Source organism: Bidens hawaiensis, unplaced genomic scaffold, assembly GCF_021521415.1.
Source record: "Bidens hawaiensis isolate Kalapana, Puna unplaced genomic scaffold, B.hawaiensis_p1.1 tig00001236_1, whole genome shotgun sequence".
In the NCBI taxonomy this organism is placed as follows: Eukaryota; Viridiplantae; Streptophyta; class Magnoliopsida; order Asterales; family Asteraceae; genus Bidens; species Bidens hawaiensis.
In genome coordinates this window covers 3860357-3875537 of record NW_027491070.1, presented here as the reverse complement: position 1 = coordinate 3875537, position 15181 = coordinate 3860357, and the positions used below count along the sequence as shown (strand labels likewise).

Sequence of the window (15181 nt, the reverse complement as noted above, 5' to 3'; positions counted from 1 at the left end):
AAATAATAAAACCACTAATTAATTAAAGACATTTGGCAGTTTGGTGTATTAAAAGCAACATTTAGTGTGGCATGTTCCCTTCGGCAAATAGACGAATAAGTGGATCAAAACAGCATTCTTTGACACACAAAAGGTTTATTTTTGGACCAAACTTGCCACCAGAAACAATAAAATGTTGGATTAAAGTTTTACACCACCAACCAAACCACCATTTCTACTACCATATCTTAACATAGATTTAAACAGACATCCATAGTACCACTCTTATGCTAATCAATTACTAGTAAAGCAAGCTATGATCCTCCGTTTTCAAAACCATACATAGATTTCTTGATAGGCCATGGTGCACCGCTCATAACAGCTTCAACGTCCTCGATTTTCCTAGGAACCTTCGTCATGTTTAAACAACCATCCGCGGTAACATACTGTCACATCCCACAAGAAAATAATGTTATATATCGGAAATTGGATATCCAACACTTATTAGCATTATATATTTGACTCTCAAATACACATATCCATGAGTATATTAGTTAGAATTTACGTAAAAATTTTATTCGGGTTATTCAGATCACCGAGAAATTATGAAACTAACCCGCAATCCAATCTGTGTAACCCGCATAAAACTCCCAAACCAGATTAAGGCGACCTGCTTAAACCGAATCATTTTTCGGGTCGAATGTTAACTTATTTGGGTCAACTTGTTTTGACACAAACACTTTTCTGCTTAGAACCCGTTTTTATCGTCACCCAACCCAACCCGTCGATTTTGTCATGCTAAGATTCATCCCTAACGATTCAAATAAGCTAAAAAGAAATTGAATCATATGGGTTGCCGAAAGTCGCCAAAAACGTGTTTTTTCAATGCAAAAAACAATTTCAAAACAAAAATAAAATTACTGTAACCGTATTTGACACACTAATTGCTTAAAAAAACTACAAAATTTTAAGTAATGGTTCACGTCAACCCAACCCGACTAGCTTTGAACCATAGAAAACCCCCCGACCCACCCATTTTGCCACATATAGTCAAAGTGGCTCATCAGTAGGTAAAATAATGCATTATGATAAATAATATTCTGGAAAGAAAAAGTCAAAAGGTATTCATTTACCAAATCGCTCTCAATTCTAACTCCACCAAATCCCCTAAATTTGTTGATTGCTTCGTGATTGAAGAATTTTGATGTTTCGGGGGATTCCATGGCCGGAACCAGCAATGCATCAATGAAATAGCATCCAGGTTCAACCGTGATCACCTACAGAAGATATTGCAAGTGTCCTTCATTATAAGTATGTCGATACCAGGAGAGAAAAAATGGCATTAGCAAATAAGTCATGTACTTTAATTCTAAAAAGCACATTTGCCTTTTGGTGATTTAATGATAAAAGAAAATGCAAACAATTAATTTTCTTGCAAATGCAAAAGGTTAAGGGAGCATGATAAACAAACCATTCCATCCAATAGATTTCTACTTGTGCGTAGGGACTTTAATCCTTTTTCTTTGGATCTTTCAGCTCCCTGTAGATATGTTCCATAATTAATATCATTAATTGAACATCAAGAAATAGTAACCAAAAAATGAAACAAATAATGTGCAATTTCTATGAACCTGTAAATAGCCACCGGGATCGTGGGTATCAAGTCCCATGAGGTGTCCCAAGCCATGTGGCATGAAAACAGAACCCAATCGTTCAACCATCATTTCATCAACATCACTAGAACCAATATCACATGAATTAACGCATAATTATTAAGATAGGTTGAAAAATATATTATTTTATCAAGAAGTGAATAATACCCAACAAGAAGAGATCCTTTCTTCAGCGTTTGAAGAATAATTTTCTCTGCCAATCTGATTATAATAAAAGAAAAAGAAAATCAGACTAAGAGAGCCTTCTGATGTCACTAATTCCACCATATAAGCTTATAACATAGATAACATCAAAACACGTTTATAGTCATTGTCGTTGCTGTCAACGTTCTTAAATATGCATCTGATGCATGTGTCATGTGAATTTAAACTAATTTTAGGTGCTTCTAATCTTTTTGGACTGGTGGATTCATACTAATTCTTGCACTTAACGGAAAAACTGTTCAGCTATAAAACTGATTTAACTTTATGATTTTCACAAATAGCTAAATTGTCTTCATTAGGGAAAGAAAGACCAAAATCTTACTTGTGCATATCCACCCAGTTTACACCTGCCCTCATGCTAGATATAACAGCATCATGAGCATCAAGAACAGCCTGGAAATTCAAAAGGTAAAGAAAAAAAATAAGTTAATAAGCTGAAAAATGTCAGTTTCAGGGTTAGTTAAAACCATAAAATAAGCTAAGTTTAAGACATGAAGAACCCACAATAAATCCAAGTAACTTGCTTTTTTAACACTAGAGCAGAAGAAAACCCTTACATTGTAAATTAGACGTTGATCGCTTGTGAATTTCCCGTTCACCTGCACATGCATGATCATGTTACCAAAAAAAACAAATACTAACTTGCATTATTAGCTATTTTGTAAGCATTTGGCAGATAAACGACAAGCTTCATATGGTATTGAATAACGCACTAGTTAAGCATACCTAAAGACCTAATTTTACTGCTGAAATAAAAATCACTTTATAATTCTCTTTTAAGGATCTCATCATAGCACAAACTAGTTACACGATTTGTTGCAATAAACTTACAGGGAATGAGCAGGTTATGTCAGAAGCATAGAAATGGAATTCAGCTCCCATATCCAGTAATGCCATATCTCCATCTCGCAATGTCTGCACAATAGAAAAGACATCATTCGAAAGTTGTTTAGAGCAAAAGAAAGTTGAATTAGAAGAAAAGGAGTTATCAAAAAATTTGTATTAGGGATATAATCAAGGAAAGTATAAAGTGTTAGCTAGTTTGGTTGAATACAAAGACGGGTTGGAGCAATGAACTGTAGTTCATTTAAGTTTTGACTATTCTGACATCCCATGTATAACACCATTTCAAAATAATTATTATTCACAGCGTTTGTAATATTTGATTCAAAAGGCAGTTTTCCATAAATCAGACTAACCAGAATAGATTTCAAAATGGAGATAAACACTTGTTTCTAGACATCTTAAAGAAGAAAAAGAAACAAGTTTTATGATGAAATATCATTTAGTTATTTTCGAGTTTGGCCCAACCAGACGAAAAATTTGTACTGTCACCTCAGAAAAGGTACATGAAAAGAATTCATCATTCTTGTATAATAAAAAAAATCCATACCCTGTCATTTGGAGCTGCTGCATGCCCGTAATGAAGTACAGAACTGCCAGATGGAAAATCCAACCATTGGTAAGCATCTCATAGAAGCAAGAATATGTAAAAGTCATATAATACAGATTCAATCAGAATAAACAAGCACTATATATATCCATTTGTTTTTATCGTCAAACCAATAAGTAACACAATATTTTAATTTTTTTTCCACAAGTTTTTGTTTTTCACAATAACCAAACAAATCATGTTTTTCTTCTGCATATATTGTATCCATGTCAATCCAATATTAGCAGCAGCATTGCATGCTCCATTCAGCTAATGCCAAGTTCAACCATACTATCATTGAATCTTTATTTATTTTCAAGAACCTACTTTTTTCACAAAGATCGATTTTAGTATTTTAAATGTAACATCCTACTTTCGGTTATTATAATAAAAATAAATTTCGTTATTTCATAGTGGGTCGTTATCGGTTTAGATAAATAGAATACGAGTTGGGCTAGTGTTGGGTAAATGAATATGGGTTATGAACTTGGGTTAGGAAAGAAAGAAGGAAAGACCATGGGCTTAAGCCCATGGTCCATAAATATATAAACCCTTAATATCCATTTAATCCTCATTCACACATATTCCATACACCACCCAAAACACACACTTAAGATTTCTCTCTAGTTCTTCCTTATCTCTAGCCGAAATCAAGAAGGAAACCGAGCACCGACCCGAGGTAATGATAGTTTAATATTGTACCAGCCTAAACCGTTAGTTATAGTCGCGTAACGACGAGCCGACGCCGTTAAACCGTTTAAATCACAAGATTCGGGTGGAATCGGGTATAAACCGGACCTAAGATGAGTTTAGGGATCACCCTAGCTCAAATCTGGATCAAACGGGACGAAAAACGATGAAAACGGTGGAAGAACGAGTGAGATCTCGTTTTTCCGGCGAAAACGCGGTTTTCCAGCGATGACGGCGCCGGAAAAGATAAAGGTGTCAGGGAATGTTCCCTGACCTAACCCTAGTTCGCTAAGGAAACTTAGAGAACTAGAGGGTGATTCTTTAGCTAGTTCGCTAAGGAAACTTAGTGAACTAGAGGGTGATTCGTTAGCTAGTTCGCTAAGGAAACTTAGAGAACTAGAGGGTGATTCGTTAGCTAGTTCGCTAAGGAAACTTAGAGAACTAGGGGGTGATTCTTTAGCTAGTTCGTTATGGGAGCTTAGCGAATCAGAGGGTGATTCGTTAGCTAATTGTTATGGGAGCTTAGCGAATCAGAGGGTGATTCGTTAGCTAGTTCGTTATGGGAGCTTAGCGAATCAGAGGGTGATTCGTTAGCTAGTTCGTTATGGGAGCTTAGCGAATCAGAGGGTGATTCTCTACCCAATTCGTTAAGGGAAAAGTAACGAACTAGGAGTTTAATATAAAGACAGAATGGTACCTGGACTTAGAAAAGAATTATATAATTACATAACAGCCCTTGGAGTTTGGCAATTTATGAAAGATACCTTTAAAGGTAAATGAGTAACGATTAACTAACCAAGTAATTATTTAATGAAGTAAAACAGCTTAGACGTGTAAGACTAATTAAGTAGCAATGAGATGACTAGAGCGGTACTTAATACTGTAATTATTATACAGCTAGTCGTGCACAGCTCAAGAAGGGAATAACCGTAAACGGTGAACGCAACCGCACTGAGGTGAGTTTCTAGCCCCACTTCTGTGTTATGTTTTCGGGGCTGTGTGCATACTCGATATGTTTGTTAATACACTTATCCTAAGTGATAAGTGTATGCCTTATATGAATGATGTGAAATGTATGAATGATTGCTTGTTAGTACGTGAACGATCTTCGGATATTGCACGTACTGTCAGGTTGTAGTGTTACGTATAAGGTAAGTATAATGTATTTGCTTATATGTATGAACGCGATAAAGTTAACAAACGAAGGAAAGGCATGGTTGTATGGTAACGAAGAGGGACCAGACCCTAATAATATCTATGATGTTAGGGACCAGACCCTAATAATATCTGTGATGTATTTCATGAAAGGACAAAACATATTGAGGTCGACTGCCACCTTATCAGAGATCGAGTAGTAGGCACACAAACTGATCCTCCGTCCATTCAACCGGTTCATGTGAAGACAAACTTTCAGCTTGCAGACATTCTAACTAAACCGCTCCGGAAAGCTCAGATAGATTTCATTTGTAACAAGTTGGGCATGATTAACATCTATGCTCCAACTTGAGGAGGAGTGTTAAATGTATTGCTAGTTGTTTTAATTAGGGTTTTAGCCCATGTAGTTTGCTAAAGCCCATGGGCCCTTTATGGGTTGTAGTTAGGGTTTTACTTGTGTATATATAGGTGGTTCCCCCTTTGTATTATTCACACCTTCAAGTAATAAACATTACTTCACTACAACCATCTTATTCTTTACAGGGACCAGACCCTAATAATATCTGTGATGTTAGGGACCAAACCCTTATAATATCTGTGATGTTAGGGACCAGACCCTTATAATATCTGTGAGGTTATAGGGCGAAAGGCTCTTTAAAACGTATGTAAAGAAAGTATGAAGGTAAGAATGAAAGTATATGCACTTATGTGTGTACGAAAGAAAGTTAAGAGGTTAAGTATGAAATGTAAGAAGGTATTGAATGATTATGTGATTAACTAGAACTCACTCAGCGTAGCTGACTTTTAGTATGCACGCAGGTGAGTAGAATGAGGCAGGTAGCTTGACGAGGACACATGGCAGAGTTGGACGAAGCTGGCATCTGAAGATTTTGCTATGATGTTTTATTTTAAAAGACTATGTTTTGTTTTTAAATGACTATGAATGCTCGATAAGACAAGAATTATGGTTATAGAATGTAATGGTTTGAATGTTTTTAATATTCCGCGAATGTTTTAATTAACTATGATATTTAGAACTGCGTTTATGAGTAAATCCAACACGAAAGTAGGGCTACCGGTAACGGGGCCTTACATTAAAAAACTAACCAATGTCATTCATTACAGAAATACAGTGCAAAACAACGATATTCTTGCAGCAGAAACGATATCATTACCTGTTGTCACCAGTTGCACAGATACAAGTGTATGAACAATGCCTACAACTGCCATAAAAATAGGTGTGATAAAGAAATATGCTTTCCAGTTGATACTCTTTCATTCCTGGTTTGACCTTCCTCATTACCTGCTCAAGATGCCAAAAATTTTACTATAGAGTGGAATAAAATATACAAGAAAAAAATTATAGCCAGCAATCAGAATGGGAAAAAGAATCCTTTGGTGTTTTAAGAGTATGCCTAAATTTGTGGATTAAATATCCATTTTCTAAAATCATTAACCAAACACTTCTATTAAGAATGCAAGGCGTTCCTTCATTCCCACATCCATAAACCAAACACTACCTAGATAAGTAGCGAAGATAGACACCGTACAACAAACAAACTAAAAGACAACTATAAATTAAATTCACCGCCTATATTTCAACAAGAAATAACTGTAATCTATTGCACGATTTAGATGTCTAAGAAACCTGAAGGAACAGTCAACTACTCGGCAGTCCACTACCTTAAAAAGAGAAGCCCAACAGGACCAATGAATGGAATGAAAATAAGAGAAAGATGCATGGTAGACGTGGAAGGATTTAGTTAATTTTGATGTGAGAGAATACTATATAGGCAGGCAGGCATGAGTATTATGTGTGTCCTCCATTCTTAAAACTCAAACCCATCAACCAGACACTTGTATTATGAATATAAGTCATTACTTTATTCCCATCCATAAACCAAACACCACCTGAAGATTATTCAGTAATCAACCATTTGCAACTAACCTATTCATCATCATCATCATCATCATCATCATCATCATCGTACTCAGTATATCCCACCAATAGCAAAGCTATGGTAGGGTCTGAGGAGGGTAAGATGTAGACAGCCTTACCTCTACCCCGTAGGAATAGAGAGGCTGCTTCCGGTGAGACCCCCAGCTCGATGGTAGTTTTGCATCAAGCCTTGGACATAAGGCACATAACACTCAACCATTGGGACACCGGCCGATTGGTGCATGTACCCTTGTCTTTTGGCTATCAACGCTACAATTTGCAACTAACCTATTGCATAATAAAAATTTACCCACCTCAACATGAGCTTCAGAGCTTATATCATTGGCATACTGGATTGCAGCAAGTTCCAATTTTGACTTCAGGACACGACATTCGGTCAAAATAGGGTGCAAGATCTTAAGATCTGTCTCAAACTTCTCGATGCCCTGGAGAGCAAATAAAATCAATTATTGTCATGACAAGTGTACTTTAAGAGTACTATAAAGTATAAACTTCAACAATAACATAATTATGTTCGGCACTTTTAGCTTGCAGAAACTGCTTGGTGTAACACTAGTACACTACTCATCACACCCAATTTTTATAATTCACGTATTCATCAAATTTTAACATTTGAATCAGTATAAGGTTTTATTATTAAATTACTTATTTTAAATCTATTAAATTTTAACAGGACCAAATTAATGTGTAAATCCAAATCATCTAGTGTAAAATCTTTATGTAATAATTGGATGCAGACATCGAAGCTGATATAAATTTAGTGCATAAACATTCCAAAAGTATCAACCTATTCACACCACCATGGTGTAAATGTTTTAAGGGCATTAGAGATGCTTAAGGTAAGCCCAAAACACATTTCGTTATGAACTCAACCATATGCCATACAAATTTAAACTGCAAATACAAATAAAACCATACTGCCCTACGGTGCCATTATTAAAGAAAAATGGGAGCTAATGCTACAAAATAAACAAGACATAGCTGCAGTTACAAGGTACCTCAAATTCTGCTGGTTTAGAGAAGTTTTGGCTATCAGTATTCAACCCATGTAGAAGAAACAACAAGGGTTTTCCAGATCCCTGGTATTCATTATTAAGGACTTGTATAATCTCATCAGTGTAATATGCCTTGCTAACCTTGTATGTTTCCTAGAAGATAGATATATTGCAGAGATTAAAATTACTAAGATACACAGTAAATCAAGACTTCCATCTAAATGATGGAAAGCAATGTACTGCTACCTCAGACACGAACTGTGGTGATGGACTTACTTCGAAATATGACAATGACTTTATTTCTCCCATCCAAACAGCATACTCAGCAGGCAATCTTGGAGCAAAAAGAATTGATTTCCCAGTATTTACATCCTGCACCAGCACAAAAGAAGAGATAATGAACAGCAATAGAAAAAAGGACTTCAATGATCATACAAAATACAAAATACAAAAAACAATACACACTGATAGGTTGATGTTTTTTTCCTGATATATAAGATATATAGCTTGTGTTAGAAAAATATAGAACTATAGTGACATGTTTTAAGGACAGTCGAGACTGATATATTCAAGAACAATATGCATATATCTAAGGCCTTATAACTGTTTCTAAATAAACCATAAAGTAACATCAAAATTAACATGAACACAAAAGGTACTCACAATAGCTCCATAGAAACCAGGCTCTCTCACTCCAAACAAATATGCAAAATAGCTTTCCTGCCTAGAATAAAGTCATCAATTATCACTTATCAGTTAAAAAATTTATAATTATCGCTTATCAGTAAAATACTTAATCACACGTCCTGATACAAAATAAACATATAAAGGAAATAAAGTGCACCAATCACTGAAGCAGAAGATAACCATATTTACTTTTTCAACATCAATCACACAAATAGCATAAATTTAAGGGGGTTACAAACTAGTACTGTAAGAAAGCATCTGTGCATCATGTAGTCATCATTAATTTAAACTCATCGTAAAAGCATCTGCAGGCTGACTGTTTTATGAATCAGAATCAGTGTAGATACTCTAAAATTGATGTAAAATAAACTTACCTAACATTAGGCAAACCGTTTGGCAGGAAGTTCATTTATGTTTGCTTGCTTAATAAATAAACAAACATGAACAAGGAGTTTCGTTCGATTAACTAAATGAACAAACACAAACAGAGACCACATCCATTCAATTGTGTTCGTGAACATTTGATAATGTGTTCATTTATATTTATTTGTTTGTGTTTGTTCATTAAAGATTTTTAATACTTTTTAACAACTTTTCTAATCTTATCATATAGATTCGATCAAAATTATTAACTCTAAAACAATAATATGTATGCATGTTAACAAAAATACACCAACACAAACTTAGTAGCCGGACAAAAATGTTGACACTGACCATAAACATTGTTTGTAATCATTTGTACTCGGTCCATTTATGCGCGTGAATTCATTTCCTTAAACAATGAACACGAACAAGAAACTTCGTACGCTTAGCTGTTCGTGAACTGTTCGCTTGTTTGTGCTGCTTAACGATCGAACATGAACAAGGCCTTTGTTAGGTTCTGATCGTATACAGCCCTAGATGATAAACTACAAATTACAAATTCAATAACATGCACTAATATCTTCGATTACAGGCAACGAAACTATAACTATAACTACCGATGAATCAATGATCTAATTCAAATTGATAGATGAAAAATAATACCTAAATAAGTCCTCGTGATCAGTACAGTAACGAGTTTGCTCCTGTCCGCCCTAACAACACAATCAATCGGATTATTATTATTATTATAAAACTGAATTCAACTAAAGTAAAGTCGTTTAAATGAAATGAATTAGGTTTACCTGAAGAAGCACAAATCCATGTAAAGGACGAGATGATGAGTTCAGGTATTCGCGTAGGTGTTTCAACAGTTTCTCACGGTTTGCGATGTGAAGCTTCATCGGAACCACCGGAGGAGGATGCAGTGAAGAAGAAGAAGAAGAAGAATCCATGGCGATTGACGCCATTGACGAGCTTCATCCGTCTGACCGTAAATGATTGCTTATATTGATTACAGTACAACTTTTGATGCAGACTGAACAAACTGTTTTAATACTTTTGGGCCTACGTGTGTTAACTGGACTGGACTGGACTAGACTAGACTGCCTTTTGTGAGTGAGTGAGCTAGAGACGCACACATATTTGTATCTAATTAGTATCCGATTCTCTAATTGGTAACTCCCTAACCGGTTTATAACTGAAAAGATTTGCCGGCTAGTAATCGGTTATTTATTTTGGCTTCAAAACCGGTTAACCAGAGTCGATTTTAAGTTTTTTAATTATTTTTTTAAACATGTTTTCTTCCCGGTTATACCCAAAACTGGTTATACAGGTTAAAGTTTTTGTGCTTGAAAACTGGCAGTGCCGACCTGATTAATCGGTCTAACCGGTTAGTTGATCATTGATCATTAACCGGTTTTAGAATAATAGGTTAACCGGTTTGTGCATGTCCTGATAAAACCTTAGAGATAGAGGTGTACAAATTGGAATATAGGGCCAAACTAGTTCTAGTTAGTTATAAACCAAATTGGTTTGGTCAACATTGTTTGAGGAGAAATCGAGAAACCGATTCGGGTCATAAATCGGTTTGGTGGAAAATATACGAACTCATACAAATCAGTTTAGGTCGAGTTGGAAACAGGTTCATGTAAGCAAACTGACGTTTTGGTCGGTTTGAATATGATTTTTGAGTTGTCGAGTTACGAAATGGTTTGGGTCACAAGAGGGGGGAATTGCTATCTAGAGTAGGGTCGAGTTGGAATTAGGGGTGTGCACAAAACCGAAAAAACCGAATTGAAACCGATAAAACCAAAAAAACTGAACCGAATAAACCAAACCGAATTAGAAACCGTCGGTTCGGTTTTGAACTTTAGCAGAAACCGGAATACTGGTTTTGGTTCGGTTTTGTATTTTGTTAAGAACCGAAAAAACCGAACCGAAATAACCAAAAAATTGAAATAATCATAAACATTAAAATAAAATGTATATCGATGACCTTATGTTTAGTTTTACATATGGTTAATAACAAATATATTTGGTTGCTACATATGATTAATAACTAATAGTACTACTACTTTTAGTTTGATTTTTATTTTTGATTTTTAATGCATTTTTTCTTAGCTTTTGATATTTTAATCCCAAATATTCAATATTCTATTAGTCATTAGTTTAAAGATAAAAAAAATATCATGCTGAATTTCATTATCTGAAGTGCCTTTTTTGCCCAAAATGTTTTGGCTTGATTAGCAAAACCGAAAAAACCGTTGTCGAAACCGAACCGAACTGAAAAACCAAAAACAGAAAACCGAAAAAACCGAAACCAAACGGTTTTAAAAAGTCATAAAACCGAAAGTTTGGTTTTTGGTTCGGTTTTAATCAATAACCGCATCGAACCGCACCACACACCCCTAGTTGGAATCGATTTGGGTAAAATTGTTTTTTTTTATGTTATCGGGTTGGGTTAGAAACTAGTTCATTGGGGATCAAACAAGTTTTTTTGTCCATCTATATATGTGAACATGAAGATTTGTCTTTTTTTTCTCCCCCTTAACTAGGAGGTTCGATTCGTGTACCCATCATATAGTTTCGGTGACATCAACGGGGTGATGATGGGAGTGTAGGCGAATGGGTGACGTCCACTAGTCAGATTCTTGAACTAAACGTGTTTTATCTCACCGCATTAGCGTGCCTTCGAGCGAGTGTTCACTGGCGTTGGCCTTATGTGAGTTTTCGTCGATTCAGAAATTCCTGATGTCATGAATTTAATCAATAACTCATTTGAAAGATTCGTTGACCGTTAAAAAATTAACATATTAACAACTTTTACCTTTCATTCTTAACTTCAAAATATATTTGTGAGTTAATTTTGTCAAGGAAGTCCAATCATGTAGGTAGTTTGTCAAGTTATTCACTTATTTTAAGAGTATATTTTATTAATAAAATATACGAAAAAAAATATAAAAAAGACATTTGTAAACTTGTTATGTCACCTACTTTCAACAAAAGGTTATGTGCATCAGTGAACAAGTGTATGCACATGCATATACACAAGGGACAATAATTCTATTATGAATACAAGTTTTAAAAAACGTAAGACCCAACATGACTAGACACGTATACCACAAGAACTAGTAAACATGTTGTAACATGACAAAAACATTTACAGATGTATAAACCTATTAAAACTTATTATAACAAATGTATCAATTTATAATATAAAATTAAGTAATGTTTAAATTTCCTATACAATTTGTAAGATTTTCATAATATATATGTCTATTTATATTATATTAAATGATAAAATTAGCAATTGAAACAATTATAAAAAATCTGTTAACGTTGCCAAAAATAATTTGTAAATAGGTAAGTTACATTTAAAATTTGAAATGGGTTAAACTAATTCTTAGACCTCTCTTTACACCTGTCGTGTCTTCGAGCGAGTGTCTACTGCCGTTGGCCTTAGATGAGGCTTTTTCTTGGACTGAAAGACGAGTGGATCTCGATACAGTGAATTTAGCCAGTAACTCACTTGAACGATTCGTTGGTTGTTCAATAAAAAAATCATCTACTTCTATTAAATATCCAAACTAAAACATATTTAATAAAACTGTTTTTTATTTTTTAAAAACTAAAAAACAAATAAAAACTAAAATAAAAACAAGTGGTGGTTATACTAATCAACGGGTGAGATCTAAATAGATATGGATAAGGGTGGATGGTGTTGCACCACTCAATTTCAGCCTATTAAGGCTTTTAACCTCCAAATGCAATTCTTAATGCTGATTCTGTCGGCTTATTTGTCTCCCACGGCAAACTTCTTTTTTTAATAATATTAATAATATTCTACTTGCCTCTTATTATAATTTTAATAGTGTTTGTTAAACACAATTCCAACTGTTGTGATTAACATGGTACCTTTCATTAACATCTATAGAGAAATATTTATCAGTGTCTTTCTATCAGAGTCCTGATAAAATAATTTGAACGGCACCCATACACACGGTGAAAAAGAAAAGGAAAAAAAAACCTATACATGATTTCGGATTAATAGTATTTGTAAGGTTTAAACTTTAAATATACTGATCTATCAAAAATCCGATTAAATGATCCGAACAACACTCCTGATAAGGATGACAATGGAATGGGTTTGTGACGGGTGTGTTGGTAGACAATAACATACTTGATTGTAAGATTGTATACCATAACCGGTCTCAAAGTCGTCGAGAGGACCGTATGTATTAAGTATAGTTATGTGTTAAAAACTAACCTTTGGGGCATACCTTTAATTTTTATATAATTTTATTAGCCTAAGAAATTAGAAATATAAAAACAAAAATATAGTGAATCAACAGATAACTCTATTGCCAAGGAAAAAGAAAAACAGAGATAAATTGTTTTAAGCATATGTTTGGGTTAACATATGTTTGATGTTTCGTGTAACTGGATCGAGTATGCATATTGCATTCGAGTTCTTACTCGGAGACTCTACTAAAACCAATCACGTATATGAATTTCCGTCCCATATATATATTCGAGTATGCATATCCGGTTCGAGTTCATTTCCCATCTCTAATTCTATGCCCGTGAATTAAGGTCATAGACTCATAGCTGTGATAAGTAGTTTTTAAGGGAAAAGGCTTATAATAATGCTTAGAATATTTTATTTATTTATTATTATTATTATTATTGAGCAATGAACATTTGGCTAAACTCCTGAAAAACTTTTAAGGGGTTCGATGTCGTGAGACCTAATCTACTCAGTAGTGCTTCACCCAAGCTTAAACACAGAAACATAACACATGATTGAGATTGAAACCCACGCCGTTAAACAGGAAAAACTCTTAAGGGAACCTTGTTTTCATTTATGATAACTTTTTATAGAAAAGGCATATTTGAATGTGTTTTATGATATCATATTTTTCTTTAATCATTTATCGTGAACACCCTTTATAGTTTACACCTAAACGCACCATTAATATTTTAATATTATCATGTTCGGTTGAGTTGATAACAAATATATCATTTACTCTTGGAACAAAATATTTGAACTACGTCAATAAATCGAATATTCAACCGTCTGTTCTTATTGTTTTTTCTTAGTATCAATTAAGAAAAAACAAAATATATGTTACATAAATCTTGGGCCATTTGGCCTGCATGAAGATCTGCTAACATGTTTTTTGCCATCATCTTAGGGTACAAGGTTAGTAAACATACATTAATGTCGGTTTAGGTCAATTAAATACACAATTAAAACACGTAATCTATATTTTATACTTATTACGTATATTCTCTTTTCCCAATTTTTAATTTACTTTATATTTTAAACAAATTTTATTTAATACCATCGAATTAACGATAAAACATCTTAAAGGAATTTACATTTTATAGGAGTCTCACTGATCTTGATATTGTTAATAGTTTAGGGTCTTAACAACCATTAATAGGCTATCAAAGTATTTTTAAACACACGCGATCTTTAAGGATAAAACATCTTGATTTCATATATAAACAACTAAGAAGTACAATGGGCGAATTAAATAAGAGTTTAAAGATAAAAGGAGATAAAGAATAGATAACAGATTAGCTAGTTAGCGTATTTTGTGGAGATAATTGTTATAGCTATAGATAAAATATAAGTTTATTTTATTATGTGTTTTGAGTGTAAGTATTATTATAGATGGCTTAGGGTTATTGTTTTTTATGTGGTTTTCGTTCTTAATAATATTCAAAGAGCTGTTGTGAGTTACCACAAACTCAATATTCCTGATAATATGAATAATTTAGTCTTTTATGTTAACACACACATATAGATTGTGATCTCATACACATGGTTAATGTAAACAATTATAAAAGCTTTAGGATTGAAGCTAACTATGGACACAAATCATGTATAACTTCATCATTACAACATGACGTTTATGCATCATACGTGTCATCCTAATCCATAAGATCCATTGTACCTGAATAAATCCAAATCTTGTATGATGATATATATACATTCAAGAAGATTATTAGAACCACCGTGTTTTGAGGAATGGCA

General features: G+C 34.0%; 1 protein-coding gene across 1 annotated transcript; it reads right to left on the bottom strand.

Annotated features, from left to right (window-relative positions):
* Positions 1 to 170: 170 nt before the first annotated feature.
* LOC143569499 (uncharacterized) lies at positions 171 to 10123 on the bottom strand. Its single transcript, XM_077055391.1, has 16 exons — positions 9942 to 10123; positions 9802 to 9851; positions 8752 to 8812; positions 8365 to 8460; positions 8092 to 8241; positions 7387 to 7518; positions 6309 to 6436; positions 3250 to 3292; positions 2688 to 2771; positions 2414 to 2455; positions 2179 to 2249; positions 1800 to 1853; positions 1611 to 1716; positions 1451 to 1519; positions 1113 to 1256; positions 171 to 425 (listed from the first exon to the last, which is right to left on the bottom strand). The coding sequence occupies exons 1-16, from the start codon at positions 10104 to 10106 to the stop codon at positions 294 to 296; spliced, it is 1527 nt and encodes a 508-aa protein (XP_076911506.1). The 5' UTR covers positions 10107 to 10123; the 3' UTR covers positions 171 to 293.
* Positions 10124 to 15181: the final 5058 nt, after the last annotated feature.